The following is a 12,941-nucleotide window of genomic DNA, read 5'->3' as shown; positions in this document are numbered from 1 at the left end:
TGTCCCTCTATAGAAAATATCAGTCACTATGTCAGTGTACAATGCTGATGTGTTTAATCAAATACAAAAGGCAGACGCTTTTTATTCTGGTATTGCCTCAAAAGATAAAAAATAAATGATAACAATAATAACAAAAATAGCGAAATTAATACGATAAAACTTCAAAGATTTAGAATTGCGATTTTTGATCTTTGTCCCGTAGAAAGAAAACGGCTTTCAAGCATTCGTATTTTTAAACGCCTTTCCCTTGAAAGACCGTGATGCTACTAGCATAGTAATAATTCTGCTGGAGATTTCGCTCACTTAGGCAAGACTTTTACATAAGCAAGTATTCTAGTTTGCATGTTTTAGCTTACAATTAAATGAAATGAATCAATGCGGCTCAAGCAAGGGATGGCAAATCAAGAAGAATTTTGTTTGACAGTAAGCACCTTGAGACTGGTCAGATAAGGCAGCCATTTCTGTTGCAGCAAGTCCTCTCGATATCTTTTAGAGAAGCTACCGACATATGATATAAATGCTGATGTTAGCAACACGTCTCCTGGAAGCGTCTTTGCCTGCTCCTTGAACTTCTCAACCGATTCTGCCCAACGGACGTTTTCCGATGCCAGACCACCAACTAGCCTGTTTGCAAGGTTGATCGTTTTTGTTGTTGTGTCAGCCTCTTCCTGACATCTTAGCTTTTCTGCAGTGGCTCTCTCAAATGAGGCTGTTAACTCTGCTAAACTGTCGTCTAATTCCTGCAAACCAAGATTACAGTAGATAAATAAATCTAAGAAAAGATGAACGTTGGGTCACTGTTAAGAGATGGTAATTGCTTCCTGTAAAATAAAATTTTTGAACAAAGGTTTCAGGTGTTTAGATGTTATAGTCGAACAAATCCTAGCTCTGCTTCAAAAACATCACTTTAGAAGCACCCCAGTTTTGCATCCGTGCTTCTTTTTTTACGTTGTTGTGTCAACTTATTCATATATAACCAGTTTTAATGGCATTAATTCCTTGTTAGACATCGTTGAGTTGATCTAGAAACTTCGAGCATGGGTATTTCTATACTATTGCCTATTAAATAACATTTAAACACAGAGCTTCAAAGCAAATAATTACATACCAATAGAAAAGGGAAGACCAATGGCGAATACTCTGATGACACAAGTGTCCGTTACAAAATGGTTCTACTGTATTAATACTACTTTACAGTTACTAGAGAGTAAAACATGAATCTTTTGGCGACCATACCTTTATTTTTGCCTTGATCTTTGATAGTTTGTCTTCAGCAGCAGCAAGCTCGGCATTTGCTTGTGCAAGAGAAATACGCTTAGGCTCAACATCACAGTACACGTGAAAGAACCTGATAACGTTAATTGTCCATGCGCAAAGACCTCCAGCTGCAAGGGACTTGCTTTTCACAAGATCAGAGTCAAACTCTGGGTTGTCCACGTACACTTGCACTGCTTTGAGGTTTGACTCGTGGATATTTTCCTTATCGTAGTTAAGAAGCTGTTCCAGGAAAGCGTCAACCTGTATTTAAAATATTATAAGTACACACTATTTGCTACAATCATGTTATTGTGTGTAAGAACATACAAATTTACGCGACCTCAAGGGCAATACAAATCATTGCATATCTGACCTCTATCAGTTCAGGACGACACCCTCGTTTGGGGAGTTTGGAATATAAAGCCAGCCATGGCAAATAAACATAATCTTTGTGAGAGAAAGGGGAGTTTAGATTTATCTGAAAAAATTCAGCGAAGACCAAAATAGACAACAGGTTTTCTGGCATACAAAAATAAAAAACTACCACCGTTAAAAATCGTATGTGATGTAATCAGAGAAACGTACATTGGATTAATGGGATTAGTGGAGTTTATCGCACATCGGTTATCTCACCTTGTTCATCATGACTTTAGCAGCTTTCCAGCTTTTATCTTTGGGTATTTTATTCGGCTGGGCTAACAGGCACATGACAGCTGAGGTAACGTTAACAACCGCAGCTGGAGGGGCACCAAAAGACTTCAGCTCAGTCAAATTATTTTTATTCAACGTGTTCAAAGCCTCTTGTGCAGCGATGAGGGCAGGTTCTGCTTTAGCCAGATCATCTTCACAAGACTTTTGTTTTTCCGAAACGTCCTTCGCAATAACAGCAACCTTCTTCTCCTCGTTATCTGCAAATTCCTTCTCTTTGCTCACTTTCTCTGTTTCTATTCCTACTTTCTGAATAAGCTTGTCTGCATCCTCGTTCTTCTGCTGCAGCTCGACTTCCTGTGCGGCTAGCTTGGCCTTTAAGTCATCAACCTGAAGGTGGTAAACCCAATTAATGAGCTGTGTTTCATATAACACTACATTAGATGACATTAAAACCAAGCACAAAAACAAATAATTACTAAAGACCTTTTGCCGGCTACTTACTTGAGATGCAGTACTCTGCAGTTTGGTTAAACCATTTTCCAGACGTTCCATACTCTGCTGGAGCTCTTTGCTTTTGCGTTTCACAAGATTTTGATATAACTTGATCTGTAATCGAAATCGAAGCTTAGTTAAGAACAAAGTAAAATAAGAACTGAAGGAAATCTTAAGGCATCCGAGACGGCAAATTACAGAGCGTTGTTACAGACAAACAATGCTTACATGCAAATAACAAATGCAGTTTTAGATGAATTGACAGTCTATATTTTGGCTCAATACGAATCTAAGGTAAAAAGGATATCACTGGGTCCGAAATAGGAGAAAAACGTTTTAAGTTGATATTACACTTTTGGAAACAAAACACATATACACTTTGCAAATGAATACATAGGCAGGAGTATGTTTGAGCTTGCAATAAGCATGTTTACCTGTTCAAGAAAACTTTTGGGTGTTGTATAGTTGTATCTTCGTTCGTTCATCAAATAAAGCTGGCTCATATCATTGACACTGGTATGAACAAAGGCCATAAACTGAGCAACAGATTGCTTCTGGTCCAACTGAAATGAAAGAAATAAGTAATAAATTTACCTATAAAACTTTTCGATCGTTAAAATCATCTATACCTATAAAACTTTACCTATAAAATTTACCTATAAAAGATTTCGATCGTACAAATCATCTTCGGTCTGGTGTAAATAAAATGCAGGATTTTGCGAGAAAAGTAAGAAAAAACAATATATAATAGCTGGAAAATTAAAATTTAATAGCTGGGAAATTAAATTTAATAGCTGGAAAATTAAATCTAATAGCTGGAAAATTAAATTTAATAGCTGGAAAATAAAATTCAATAGCTGGAAAATTAAATTTGAAAGCTGGAAAATTAAATAGCTTGAAAGATACAATGCTTTATGTTGTATTGTCAGACGCGTAGAATAAGATAGTTTGAATTTTCAAGAAGAAACAAAATTTGCGCGAAGTCTCGAAAAAATTTGGCAGAGTCATAAATAATTATGCAGTGATTCACCATAGATTAATAAAGCTCAGCTCTTAATAACTTTATCGATGCGGCCACCTTGATCTGGCTTTAAACTCAAATGTGATTTGCAAATGAATTACAATTACCAGCGACTTAATAATTGGAAAACATATCAAGAGTATAGCAGGCAAATCGGCAACATGAACTTACAGGCACTTGTTCTGTTTCCTGCAAAAATCGCTTGCTTACTGACACAAGAGCTTCTTCTGGCCATTCATGGAACCAATCGATGGCCGTGCAGTTAGTAATTGCAGGGAATTTACGACTTCTAACGCGCAAGGTGCTTCCAACAGGAGAGAAACAGAGAACAACCTATAAAAAAAGACATTTTAAAGATGACATCAAAAAAATGGAAAAGAAATTCCTTTGATAAGCATTGGTAACTATCCTCGGTATTCGTTGCATTTGAGCTCGTCAACATCAAATGTTATGCGAATACGTCGTTGTAGGTTGCTAATATGCTACGTACACACAACCAAAGACAGGTAGATAATTCACGAGAATCTAAAAAACCCCATATTTTTTTATTCTGCAAGTACCTTTGCGTTAGCATTGACACAGTGTTTTCATTTTATTTTCATTTTGGATTTGAGGAAGATTATGTTTTGTTGCCATCTAATAAACAATGCATCATTTCATAGAGAACTTTCATTTCAAAACTAAGCCTTTAAAAATAACCGTTCTGTTCTTAAAGAAATACCTTACAAAATTTCTATACTACTCCGATGCTTCCAACAAAGCTTAATTGGTGCAAAGCCCTTTTATTGTCGTGTTTGAAAAAGTCCATTCTGAATTTTTTTGCAAATGAGCAATACAAGATTGTTTCTATCACCTTAAGTTGTCTTCTGACTCTCTCAATAAAAAACTTCCAGCAATTTTCCCTGGTATCCTGTAATCCAGCTCCCTTCACTTCGTTTCGCAAGCTAGCAATAATGTTTTCAACCTCATCGTCTGGGAACAACCCTGGAATCTCGCCAGATGCCAGAAGATCGTTAATCAACACCAGGAACTGCTCATCTGGCACTTGGGCATCAGTCAGCAAGAAAACTGTTCCAATATTTTTCAGTCCAGCTTTCGTAGAAAGCATTGCCAAATCAAGCTGCCAGAGAGAAAAATCGTGATTTCATTATATGGTGAATATCACCAGTGGAGGGTGCTTGAACTCCTCTAACATGTGAAATATATCGTTGAATAATAGTTTTTGAAATAGAGACATGCAGTAGCCTGGTTTTCATGACCATACATAAAGGAGGTTGTTAAACTATGTGACCTTGGCTGGCCAACAAAGCCTTCTATAAAACAAAAGACGGAATCAAAGAGAAAACAGAGTAAGAACCTTAAGAGCAGCAAATGTCCTAGGCAATTAACTATCATTGAGTTTTTACCTTCAAATCTGCAACTCCATATCCCTTTCTCAAGGTGATCTGGAAGACTTCTAGCGCACTAATGTAAGCAGCAAGCCTTGCCAAGCTTTGTTTACCACTTCCTCCAACACCGACTAACAGTGCATTTCCTCTGGGTGATTCCAATATACGATTTATGCGACATCTATAGAGGGAAAGAAGGCGTGTGGCAAATGAGATGTGATCTTATCAAACGATGCAAACGTAATCTAACCTATTAAAATCTTTTAAGAAGAACTAAAGCAATTCGACATTATATTTTCCACGGGAGAGATAGGATTATACTTTAGCTGAACAAAATTGCCAATCAACTAGCAATGTTTTTAGCCATTTGAAAACCAATTCTGTTTCACGTTCCATTGGTGTAACAATTTTTAGCTATAGAACGCAGAGACATGTAGAAACTTACACATGAGCCATAGCATCCTCGAAGAGAACTAGATTCATTGCTGCATTGACTTCATTGTAACTATCAAGAGCTTCGGTCAATATCTTGTTGAGGTTTTCCCAGGACGGACAAGAGAGGTATTTTGGTTCACCGACGCCGGATGAGAAATGAGAATACAACAAAGGTTTGGCATTCAATGCCTCTTCTTCAATATCCTGCAAGATAAAAGTAGCTACATTGGTCTTACTGGTCACGAACGCAATGTCAGATTGCATCTCTTATCACAGATGTGCAATGTAACATGCAGCTTTCGGTTACCCATCGCAAAAGAACATACAAAAAAGAACAAACTTTTACTTGAGCGTACAGAGAGCTTCTAAAGGGCAAAATTTAAAAGAGCACTGAATAAGCATTACTGAGTAACTAAAACGCAAACCCTAAATTTGTTTTAAGATACGCTATTTCATTAGTGCTCAAATGATTTCGAAAACAAATGTAACTGTCAGAAATTATTCCATTCGGCTTTTTGAAAGATTTGCTTAAAGGCAATCTGTCACGACGTTGATTGGTTATAAGAACAGAGGGATTTTTATTGTTTCCAGTCCCCCTTTAATTTATCGCATTGTAAAAAATATGGCGGAACGCTGGAATCGTGTTTAGGCTATTGTTCCAGCTATTGTTCTCGTTAACCAATCCACAACGAGACAGATTGCCTTTAACTGTTGAGACAACTTTGATTTGTCTTAATATGAGATAGGTTTAAGCTGACGTACCTCGAAGAACTTTCTGTTGAAGTCCAGCTGAATTTTATCAAAGTGCTCCATATCTTTTTCATCGAGGAGCTTGTCCTTATAGACACGGTTGCATTCATGATTCCAGAGTCTCACCAGATCCATTGGAGACTTCAGCGAATCGGGAGTCGAGAACAGCAGCCCCTTTGGTGAAAAATTAATCAGCGTTGGGCAATGAATTTTATTCTATCGACGATGGATAATGAATTTTTATCAACGTTGGCAAAGGATAATAGAAAAGTGGAAAAGATGATAGGATAATAGAAAGGATAATAGAAAAGTGGAAAAGATGACTTAAAGGCCAAGTGGGGAACACAGTAAAATAAGAAAATTCATCTAATCATCTGATACTCATGAATATATGTAAAGGATAAAATGATTTATATTTATCTAAAAGGTAAAGTAAATGACTTTTAAAATATTTAACAAAGAAACTATAATGCAATTTCATGTACTATTTGAAGTATTTATAACTCAGAAGGAATTGTAAATTCTTTTGAAAGACAAGTATACTTTTACGAAATTTTGACATACTTGGAAGATGTTTGAAAGGTCTCGCAGGTTGAAAATGTAATGGAACTTAATAGCTGTTGGCAGGAAGGAACTTGTAATCTAGAAAGGAAAAGGTGAATCAATTCAAAGCACGGATAAATTACATAAAATTATCATAGCATGTGACGTAAATACTAGTAAGAAACCGGAAAATATACTCTAAATTGTGTACAATTTCTGAGTTGTGAGATCAAGCCAATACATACAGTACTGGGCTCTAAATATCACTGGTGAACCTCTCAGAGAAAACTGGTATGATGAAAAGGCCAAAATTGTCATCGTTATTAGTATGATTCAATCTAGAAAGTTGAAAGACACTTTATAAGGTGCTAAAAATATCAATAAACAGAGAAAAGAAGTATTTCGATCGAAATACCTTTGAGTTCAATGCAATTGCAGCTTCGGTAAGTCTTTCAGCAGTCTTAACAACAGATCCAGCGATGCTTTGAGATGCCAAATGTCCAGTAAGAATGCTTTGATAAATGGTCTTAAGAGCATCGACACCAGGAAAACTCAGTGCAAACACACAGAAGTGGCGCTGCAAGGAAATTTCATTGGTTTGATTCAAAATGCTTGCGAGCAAAAGCAAGATTCAGAGGCTATTGGTATGATATAAATGAGAATAAAAACGTGTATAGAGGGAATCTGAAATTATCAATCTTGTAAAGAACATGGCAAGGAAAATGCTTTGTGAAAATGATTAATTATTCAAGAGGTCTATTCGTTAAAGGCATAATGCATCTTTCTGAGAAAAATGAATAGCGGATGTTTTCATCAAAATTAGTAAAAATAAGGTAAGTTAAAAACTATACAGTATTTCAATACGAGTGTAACCCTTCAGATAAGCATGGATTAATCGAAATTTGAAGTCGATAAAAAATTCAACGTTAAGGATATGAGCAGTAAATTACAAGAAAAATTATAAATTTAAAACAGTTGGTAATTGCTAAAACAATCTCTGCTGAAAAGCTGAGAAATATTTACAAAAGGCTGGTATGACAAATTTGGGAGATTTCACTTAAAATTGGCAGTTGGAAAGCTGGAAACAAACGGGTACCGACCTGCAAACGAGGATTGATTGTAAAACTTCCAGCTGTGGGATTCATGCAGGACACATACTGACAGTTGTGCACGTCTCTCAAAGACAATTTGTGACGATCATACCAGTGGCTGTAGTCTAAATGCTGACGAATCAGGGTATGTGGCTGTACTGTTCCATAAGTGTCCACCTGAGATGTAAAGCTTACTTTGAAATATAAATAATCTGTTTTAAAACGGCTCAAATATCAAAAGAGCTTGAGTTAGATACCAGGGACTATTACAGGCGACAAAGAAGAATAAACCAGACAGTAAAGAAGAAAAAAGAAACAGATACTAAGAAGGAAAAGAATGAATAAGGAATTTAAAGCTATCTTGCTCTTGATTATGTGGACCTACCATATGATGTGATGGGAGAATGTTGATATTACCATTTAAAGTACTTATCGTACGAAGAGAGTGATAAAGGGCTTTTCGTGAAATATGTCTTTGAATGATAAAAGGCTATTTCTTTAAATAGAACATAACATCTAAATTGTTTTCTATTTATTCGTGATTCTTGCCCCTCTCCTTAACCAGCTTCTGCAGGTATAACAGTGTTACCGTTAACAAACCAAAATATGTGGTTTAATAACTATTATTATGTCGAATAAGATACAAACAAAAAACTAGAACAGAAACTCTACCTCTGGCATGTTCATATCATCAATAAAGTAGATAAGTCGCTTTGTTCCGGGTGGTCCGTAATTTCGACCAGCTTTCTTTTCAAGTGGTTTCTCAAGAACAGATTGCAACATGGCTGAGGTGGTGTAATAGTTGAATGGTACATTTGCCACCATCATGACATCTGGATCAAGAGAAGCAAACTTGTCTCCTACGAGAACCGTTTTGCCAACACCAGCATTGCCAACTAACATTACAGGTCTTCGGGTCTCCATCAACAAGTCGATGAAGTAGCGAACGCGAACGGTCTCTGACGTATGCACTAATACAGCCTTTATATAACAGAAAAATACAAAGATTAATCAAATGTAAGGGGATTTCGTCCTAAAGGCCTCTCTTTTAAAGCAGAAATACTAGTGTAGCTTAGGCAATTTCAGCATTAGCTTAGGCACGTTACAGGTTTGTTATACAAATCTGGAGTTAGGATAACTAGGTAAAGGTAAAACACACCAGTCACAGAAACAACATACAGAAATATAAATTTTTTTAGGATAATCAATGTTAGGGATGTACCGGATATCCGGTAGGCCGGATAATCCGGCGCCGGATCGCTGATTTTTTGAAAATCCGGTTCCGGCCGGATTTGTTTCCGAAATCCGGCCAGTTGCCGGATTTTCCAGAACTTTAATCATAACTAAGAAAATTTGGAAAACCAAGTCAGACTCCCTTCATACAGTGATTAAAAATATGATTTTCCAGATATATGAATCTGGATTTCATAAAATTGCTCACCAGCCTAGCCTTCGTTTGTAAATTCAATCTGGCAACTCTTTGATCTTCTCGCTATACATTCTTTTGCAAAGTGGCTCAAAACTTTTTATTACTGAAAATTCTATAAATGGTCAGATTATCCGGTAGAATCCGGCCGGATATTCCACGAAGAAATCCGGTAAATCCGGTTCCGGCCGGATTCTGAAAATCCTGATCCGGTACACCCCTAATCAATGTTAAATTTTGTGATTATTGATACGGTAGATTATTAATAAGGTCATATCGTATAACAGAAAAATAAGTAGTTTCAGTTATACTAAATCTCGAAAAAGTGAAAAAAAATCTCAATCCTCAAAACATTCTCAAGCACTCTATTCGTGCTTAAAAATTTGGACAACAAAAAGAAAAGCAAAATATTCATCTTACCTGAAGAGGCATTTCTGGATCATGTTCGAATTTAGGAACCCTCTCTGTCCACGGAGCAAATTTGTGAGTCTCACTGTCAATGGCGTAATCAAAAACAGTACCAGCGGATGGGAATTTGATCGTTTTGAATTCAGTTACCCACCATTTTGAAAATTCTGTTCGGTAATCTACAAGCTGTAAGAAAGGATCAAGTTTTCATAACCAGAAACAACCTTATCATTTTAGGACAGATAATATGATATAAATGACTGACAGTTTTGCTTTTTTAATAGGAAAAAGTATCAAAAATACTTTCATGGACGGGCTTTTAATGTTATCAAAATTTCGAAAAAAACACATCTTTTACGTACATATCTAATAGTAAATCATGTTTTGATGATAAAATAGACAACACATGCCCCAAGTTATACAATAATCACATACATTATCTTTCAAGAAACTGGAAAGCACAAGCAAAAAAATAACGGTAGAATGCCTACTGGATGGTAGAGAGTTAACACCATGAATCCACCCGATGGACAAGCAGAAAAGTTGATAACGCGTTAACTCAACTCTTTAATAGTCGTCAAAACTGTAGTTAAAAATCTTTGGTTTTCGTTTACAGGAGGAGCAGAATAGCAGGAGAATTGCAGGACTGAATGGTCCTGAAGGAATTAACTAAAACTGACCTACTTAGCAAAATAATGTGCTAAAATTTAAATAACGTGGGAGTCTAAGCCAATAGGAAGGTAGGCATGGCAAGAGGGAAAAGAACTCGAACCTGGTCCTGGAACATGCTTCCGCCAAAAGCCCACACGGCAGCAAAAACAAAGTAGAGCTCATAGAGCTCTTTGTTACAGTCAGGTGGCGTGTTCTGTGGAGTGAGGAGGCACTCAAGTAAATAGCACAGTGTTTGCACCATGCTTATGTCTGCAATGGGCGTGATTTTCTTGAAGCGTACACGTAGTGTGTCCAGGCATGCAGGCACGTATTTATCAAAAAGAATTTGCAGGTTGGCTTTCTCTGATTGCACTTCTCTTGTATCGATCCAGCTCTGTACGTATCTATTTAAAAAAGATTTTGAAGTCAAAAAACCTGATTTTATAATTTGGTACCTGTTGAGACCATTTGAGTACTGTTTGCCGAAGAAATCATTTGTAAACCGAGGATGTCATTTGAGTACAGTTTTCTGGAGTTGACATCTATTTCTTTATATAGCTAAATACGTGAAAAGCATGAAGTAAAAAGTTTACTAGCTTACATTTACGAGTTTATACTTGCCATTTAATTCAAGTATTATACTAGTCAAACCATTATATAAACATTAGAACAATGAGCATCAGTGGTTAGCAATACGATTGACGTAGGCACCGTCGATCATAGGACTTGGATTACACGTATCAGCGAGTCCTTATTTTCGTACTCTCTGATCGGAGCAGTATCATAATTTCTTATTCCTACTAAAAACGTTTGGACGGCACCGAACTCGAATTTTACTTACGGATTCCATCCAACATCAGCATAGTTGAGGAAGAGAATTCCTGCTCGCGATACAGTGGCTGGAGTAGCTGTCTTCAAATGCCCAATTTCAAACAAAAGCCTCATTGATGGAGTGAGAGGCACACGCTCATTGCTTGCAAGAGTGAGCACCTATAAGAGGCGAGAAAATGGAAATCAATGCCAAGGTTGGAATAGGGTATCTGTATAACAGTAAATAACGAAAGTACTGGGTAGTGCTATGTCTATAAGCAGAAGAGGAAATCGAGATATAACGTCTGAGACAGTTACATCAATAGCTGATTCGTGAGCAACTCCATAATACAATGCGAGACATAAGATGGGAAACAGTGGGTTACCTTGTTATCATCCATAACAGTGTTCAAAGATTCGATCCACATCGGATCAATGTCTCCATCAAGAACAATCCACTTTGGATTATCGTTGTTAATGTTAGCAAGATCACGCATAATATTTGAAAACAGTCCTGGCATGAAAAATAGAAGTATCTATTAAACAAAATCCAAACAGAGGTTTCATATAAATCCATGCGGTCTAGTACTTTAAAAGAAGAATAAATAAGTAATAAAAATAGATTGAAATATGTCAAAACCCAGTTACTGTAGAGGAGAACCGTTCCTTGGTAATGAGTTGTAACAAAAAATACACTGGTCAATCATTTCAATTTCAAATCAATTTGTTAAGGGAACTTTTAACAGTTTAAGACATTGTAATCTCAAGTAAAACAAGAACGTATCAGAAACAACAAAGTAGTTTCAGCTTCTAAGATTATAAATTGAACAAAAAAATGTTTGACTTTCATAGAAAGAGATACCAGTTCAAACACTGAAAGAGGATTTTGAATACAGATAGAAAAAATTGTACCGTCTCTCCACTCTCTTGTAGATGGATTGATAAACCCAAATAGCTCATCATTGGTTACTGCTTTGGGGTTGATGTCATGCAAGTAGGGCTTCTTCTTCATGTTGAAATAAGCCTTGTTCAATGTCTTGATAACCTAGCACATTGAAAGGAAGGTGATTAAATAAGGATGTTATATGCAAAAGAGCAGAGAAGGAGCTAGCACCCAAAATGCAATAGGATCAGGTCACAAACTATGACAGAGACTTCAACTTTATCCAATAACATTATCGTCGAATTCTTAACTAAGGTACTGGTTCCTTATAAATAACACTAGGCTAGGAAAAATAGAGAGTGCACTTACTTGTGTCTTGCCTGTGCCAGGTGCTCCAATAACAAAGACAGAATGCCTCACTTCAAGCAACTCTTGCAATTGAACGACTTTCAAAACAAAACTATCCTCCGGCTGGAGTTTCAAATCCTAGAAGATAGAATTCGTTGTAATAACAAGTGCAATTCGCCAATGAGCAATTGTTTAACAAGCTAATAATTATAACCTGTAAAATAATAAGTAAGTTTGATAGAGCATTTCATACTGAATACAAATGCTTAGAATCAAGTACGACTTACTAAAGCAGACTTCTTGACAGTTGCTTCGAAGTCAAGATCACGTTTTCTTGGCACATCCATTGCAGGGAAGAGGTCGCCGATCAAACCCATGAAAACAGGTAAATCATCAGTGACAATTTTTGGAATGTTGAAGTCACGAAGTGCTCGCATCAAGACTTGCTCCTCCGGGCGGTTTCTGTCACTTCTTTTGAGTGAGCCAGCAACAACAAGAACAGATTTTATAGCACGCAGACCCCAATCGTAATGATCCTGGAGAATAACAGAACAAGCTTACTCGTAAATGAAAACTAGCATCTATAAAATATACAGTACATGATAATGGCCCTTAAAGGGAGAAGAAGGACTAATGAGTGATGTAGTAACTCACTTGACGTTACCGGATAAATTTATAAATACATGCATATTTTTAACATTCATATAACTGGTAGACGGAGCATAAACAAAGGCAATATAAGTGTAGATAGTTTGCCGTCTAACAATCCTTGTGAAACAGTAGGATG

The 12,941-nt window shown here is 36.6% G+C and overlaps 1 protein-coding gene across 1 annotated transcript in view; it reads right to left on the bottom strand.

The window, feature by feature from the left end:
- The window catches only part of LOC135691736 (dynein beta chain, ciliary-like), a 40,960-nt gene that overhangs the window by 9,394 nt on the left and 18,625 nt on the right, over positions 1-12,941 (bottom strand). The window contains exons 32-52 of the mRNA XM_065209692.2: positions 12,442-12,690; positions 12,176-12,292; positions 11,836-11,968; positions 11,310-11,437; positions 10,955-11,103; positions 10,235-10,517; positions 9,475-9,648; positions 8,301-8,609; positions 7,638-7,805; positions 6,953-7,114; positions 6,559-6,636; positions 6,007-6,168; positions 5,255-5,448; positions 4,828-4,990; positions 4,275-4,541; positions 3,593-3,754; positions 2,835-2,963; positions 2,410-2,514; positions 1,891-2,295; positions 1,237-1,518; positions 432-740 (exon numbers count right to left, since the gene is read on the bottom strand). Of these exons, the coding sequence (XP_065065764.2) occupies positions 432-740; positions 1,237-1,518; positions 1,891-2,295; positions 2,410-2,514; positions 2,835-2,963; positions 3,593-3,754; positions 4,275-4,541; positions 4,828-4,990; positions 5,255-5,448; positions 6,007-6,168; positions 6,559-6,636; positions 6,953-7,114; positions 7,638-7,805; positions 8,301-8,609; positions 9,475-9,648; positions 10,235-10,517; positions 10,955-11,103; positions 11,310-11,437; positions 11,836-11,968; positions 12,176-12,292; positions 12,442-12,690 (4,128 nt within the window). The remainder of the gene's footprint in view (positions 1-431; positions 741-1,236; positions 1,519-1,890; positions 2,296-2,409; positions 2,515-2,834; positions 2,964-3,592; positions 3,755-4,274; positions 4,542-4,827; positions 4,991-5,254; positions 5,449-6,006; positions 6,169-6,558; positions 6,637-6,952; positions 7,115-7,637; positions 7,806-8,300; positions 8,610-9,474; positions 9,649-10,234; positions 10,518-10,954; positions 11,104-11,309; positions 11,438-11,835; positions 11,969-12,175; positions 12,293-12,441; positions 12,691-12,941) is intronic.

Source organism: Rhopilema esculentum, chromosome 13, assembly GCF_057945365.1.
Source record: "Rhopilema esculentum isolate cy_ngs chromosome 13, ASM5794536v1, whole genome shotgun sequence".
Lineage (NCBI taxonomy): Eukaryota > Metazoa > Cnidaria > Scyphozoa > Rhizostomeae > Rhizostomatidae > Rhopilema > Rhopilema esculentum.
Note: the sequence above shows the minus strand (reverse complement) of the source record. Positions and strands in the feature narration are given on the sequence as shown.